Here is a 4,273-nt window from a genome sequence, read left to right on the forward strand (position 1 = left end):
CTGCTGCTCCTTCGATCTGGGGCACAACCAAAAGGAAATAACTTTGTAGCTCACTGTGAATTTTGATTCCTATAATGGCATTTCAAGGAGGAATGAGCCTCTGCTTAGATCCTGTCCGTGCGTGGTGGCTGCGGGCAGTGCAGAAATAACGTGTGCCCGGCTGCACTGCTTTCCCCAGCCCCATAGCAAGAGGGCTGGGGTGGGCTGGAGCATGTCCGGCAGCTCCTGCTCCAGCCCCTCCACTCCCCTTAGAGCTTTTCCACCCCCTCCCAGCAAAGCCTGAAGTGTGGATGTGTCTAGCTGCAAGTTAATATCAGGGACCATTTGGAGAAAGGGAAGAAAGCAGATGTTTTTTCTTCTTCAGCTCTGTCCTCTCTTTTGTGGTCTGCTTGGAGCAGATTGCACGCACCTGAAATGAAATAACTTGCTTTCTCTTGCTGTTTTGCATCTTTATGTCTATAAGGGTTTCACTGCTAATCCTCGCCAGGTGCTGGCATCGATGTTTTGTGCAGGTGAGCCAAGTTCAGATACCTGGCGGAGGCCAGCACTGCTGTGCCTGTGGCTTGTCACGGGATGGTGGTGGTTACACACCAAAACTGGTCCCCACAGATGCCAGCAGAAGGTCCCTGCTGTCCTGGACTGTGCCTTGCAGCAGGAGTTTAAGAGGAATTAGGTCTGGGCTTGCCCCATCGTGACGTTGGCCGTGTCTCCCTGCGTCTGTACAGGGCTATTGGTGGAAATCCAGGTCTTTGCGCTCATGATCACCTTAAGCCATTTATTCTCCTTTGGTGTCTTCATATGGACGTGACATCTAGCAACAGGTCTTGTTCTTAGTGAAAAGGATCACTTTCTTTTAACTGCTATGCAGCAGGAGTTGGTAGAATACCTAGAAACCAGAATTTATTAGAAAATACCCTATAAACATAGAGTTTGCTCTTGTGGGGAGTCCCTCGGTTCCCTTCCCGTTCTCCAGGACGGTGCAGGGAGGTGCCCACGGGAGGTGGCCTCCATGGAGGAGGCACTTGCAGAAGCCCATCGGAGCAGAAAGTCGTGCCAGAGGTGTCTTGGGCTCTTCTGGCTTTGGGTGCAGAACGGTGTGGTTCGTGGTCACTGCGCCGGCACGGGTGCTGGTGGACACGGGCAGGGGTGTGGGCTGGCTCTGGCTCTGCCTCCAGCTCTCGGGCTCACTGCCGGCACCGTCCAGGTATCGGTGAGGGCTCGGTAATGGGGCTTTTACGTGCCGGTTGAACTGAAACTGAAATGTCTGGCTGACCGTGAATTCATCTGCATCGGCTACATATGCATCCTGGTCTCCACTCTGAAAGAAGAGCTGATGAAAGAGGCAGGAACACAGTCTCAGTAGGAAAGAGGCTTTTAGAGGGGAAAAATTGTTTGAAAAATAGCAGAGAGAGGAGGGGAAAGAAGTCTGCTGGGAAGGGAGCATAACTGCATTACTTCCTTGGAGGTCTGGGAAGTACATTATGCAGAGCTCCAAACAATGTTTGCCAGCAGCAAGTCTGCTTAGATGTGTCCATGGGGGTTTCCTTGTGTTTTTTTTCTTTTCTTATATTTTTTTTTAATAGCCAAACTCTTTCTTTCCTGGGGCCCAGGGTGATCTGCGACTCCTGAGTTTGTGTTAGGAACTCATTTGTCCGCACACTAACAACGTTCTCTGGGCTATGCGTGCCGTTAGCATGTGGGGTGAAGGTCCACGTGGCACGGTCCAGCCCAATCCCTGGGAGAGGAGTGGGTTTGACCAGGGAAGGGCTGGGCTGGATCACCAATGCTGCCATTTTTGGATCAGCCGGAGCTGAGTGGGTCTCTCCAGGCCTGGACAACCCTCCCTTGGCGCTGGAGCCGGGCAGGGGTGGCCTCATGGGGTGGGGATGCTGCCGGGTGACTGCCGAGGAGCAGGATCAGCCCCTTCCCCATGGCACTCGTGTGACTCTTGCTGGGTTTGCAGGAGCCGTGCTGGGTCTGCGGGGGTCTCTGAGCCCTTCTTAGGGCCTGAGAAGACCAGGGTGGGGTTTGGCTTGAGCGTGTTGGCAGTAGGTGCTCTCCTGGCTGTGCTCTCCCCGAGTGATCTGTTCTGCTCTGTGTTGCCCCACACAGGGCTCCTGCTGGGTGCCTGCTTGCACCTGGGCATTTTAAGTCACCGTCCCATTTATTTTGGTTTCTTCCCTGTTGCCGTGGGCCTCTGGTTTGTAGCACAGGGCTGGCCTGTCCTTGGGGAGAGTCATCGAATCATAGAATTTTTGGACTGGAAGGGACCGTTAAAGGCCATCTCATCCAAACCCTGCCATGAGCAGGGACATCTGCAACTCGAGCACGTTGCTCAGAGCCCCGTCCAACCTGAGCTGGGACGTTCCCAGGGATGGGGCATCCACCACCTCTCTGGGCAGCCTGGGCCAGGGTTTCACCACCCTCGTTGTGAAATATTTCTTCCTTCTACCTAGTCTGACTCTGCCCTCTCTTGGTTTAAAACCGTTACCCCTTGTCCTGTCGCCCAGCCCACCTTTCTCCTCAGCCCCTCTCAGCCCTGGCAGCTGCAGGAAGGTCTCCCCGGAGCTTCTCTGCTCCAGGCTGAGCCCCCCCAGCTCTCCCAGCCTGTCCTCCCAGCAGAGCTGTTCCAGCCCTTGGGGCGTTGCTGGGGCCTCCACTGGACCCTCTCCAACAGGTCCATGTCTCTCCTGTTCTTGGCCCCAGCTCTGCCACTGAAGCCTACTGAAAGGTGACTTCACCTCTCTCTGCCCCATTTTCCCCGAAGATGAGTTTGGTTGTGTCCTGCTGGCACATGCCACCGCTGGAAGTCACGAGGATGTACGAGTGGCAGAGGTGTCCCTTTCCTTCTGGGGCTCTGGCGTTGACCTTCCTGCCCCTTCCTTGTGTGCTTTCAGAGCGGGCTTGTTTCAAACAGGCTTCTTGATGCACGAGCACCCCGAAGGTGTTCTTGTACCATGGTCTCCCCTGGGGCCTCCACGTTTCCTTTTTCTAGGCAACATCTGCACAACTGTCCTGTATGGGCATGCGTCCCCATCGCCTCCAGAGCCACCGAGGGGGACTTGCAGCAAGTGGAGGTGTCCCAAGGAGGGCTTTCCTCTAGCTGGCTTGGGAACCCCCAGCAGTACAGACACCTTCAGGGAGGACTGAGGAGCGAGAGAGGGTCATGGCCAGGCGCGCTCATTGCTGTCTGCAGCTGGGCTGCAGCCCTCGGACGCGAAGCACCGTGGCACCGGAGGTCGCATCCGTGCTGTCAGCAGGAGCATTTAGCAGAGAGGGGTGTCCCGAGGGGCTGATCATTGGGGTTATGCAGTCTCTGCAGCTTTCCTCTGCTGAGATTTTTGTCGTAGAGGTTTTCTGGTATTTTTGCCCTCTGGAGCAAGCAGCATCTCTTTTGTGCTGTGTCAGCCCCTGGAGAATTAGCAGAGCCCTTTTCAGTCCCAACCGATGGATGCAAGATGCAATCCTGGCTCGTGCACGACAGCGAGCTGGTGCTCAGCCGCAGGAGGGAGTGTGAGCAGGGGTAGTCACCTGCGGCCATTTCCACGTCGTGCTGTCCCTGGAGGGTGGGTGACAGTGGGTGACAGCTTGGATAGGGCTGGAGGACGTTTCACACCACGGTCTCTCCCCGTTCGTGCGTCGCAGGCGGGCCGGCCGGGCAGCCAGCGTCGCCTGTGCTCTCATCCCGGCTTCGCCAAGGCCGCGTGTAGCTTTGGGCAAGCTCCCGCAGTCTTCTGTGACCGAGCATCTCTGCAGAGATGAAAGCCCTCTCCCACCTCAGGGAGCTTTACGACGGTTCGCAGGTGATAGCGGGGCACTTCGAAAGGGAAATGTAAGCGTTTGTCTGCAAACCGCCTCTTGAGACAGATGAACGCTGTCGTCCTTTTAAGAAAATGTCTTTATTTGTCCTCTCTAAAAGGAATCAATTCCCCCTCTGTGTCTAGTCTTTGAATGCACCCTCTCTGCCGGGGCATTGCAGCAGCCCCCCCCTCAAATCCCCTTTTCTCTGCTGTATTTTTCAGGCTCCGACCACTAGACATCGAGTTCATGAAACGCCTGAGCAAAGTGGTCAACATCGTCCCCGTGATTGCAAAAGCCGACACGTTAACGCTGGAGGAGAGGGACTACTTCAAACAAAGGGTAAGGGGCTGGCAGCTCTTATCCCAGCTTCCACCTCTTGTCCCCCATCCCCTCCTGCCCCTCTCCCCCTCCCCGGCTCCTCCGCCGTCCCGCGGCAGGGCCGGGGAGGGGATCGGCTGGCCGGGGACCACGG

The 4,273-nt window shown here is 56.1% G+C and overlaps 1 protein-coding gene across 1 annotated transcript in view; it reads left to right on the forward strand.

Moving 5' to 3' along the window:
* The window catches only part of LOC104624141 (septin-9-like), a gene marked incomplete at both ends in the record, with an annotated part of 12,815 nt that overhangs the window by 3,211 nt on the left and 5,331 nt on the right, over positions 1 to 4,273 (forward strand). The window contains one exon of the mRNA XM_010291428.1: positions 4,023 to 4,140. Coding sequence (XP_010289730.1) covers positions 4,023 to 4,140 — 118 coding nt within the window. The remainder of the gene's footprint in view (positions 1 to 4,022; positions 4,141 to 4,273) is intronic.

This window comes from Phaethon lepturus, unplaced genomic scaffold (assembly GCF_000687285.1).
Source record: "Phaethon lepturus isolate BGI_N335 unplaced genomic scaffold, ASM68728v1 scaffold31147, whole genome shotgun sequence".
Taxonomy (NCBI): Eukaryota; Metazoa; Chordata; class Aves; order Phaethontiformes; family Phaethontidae; genus Phaethon; species Phaethon lepturus.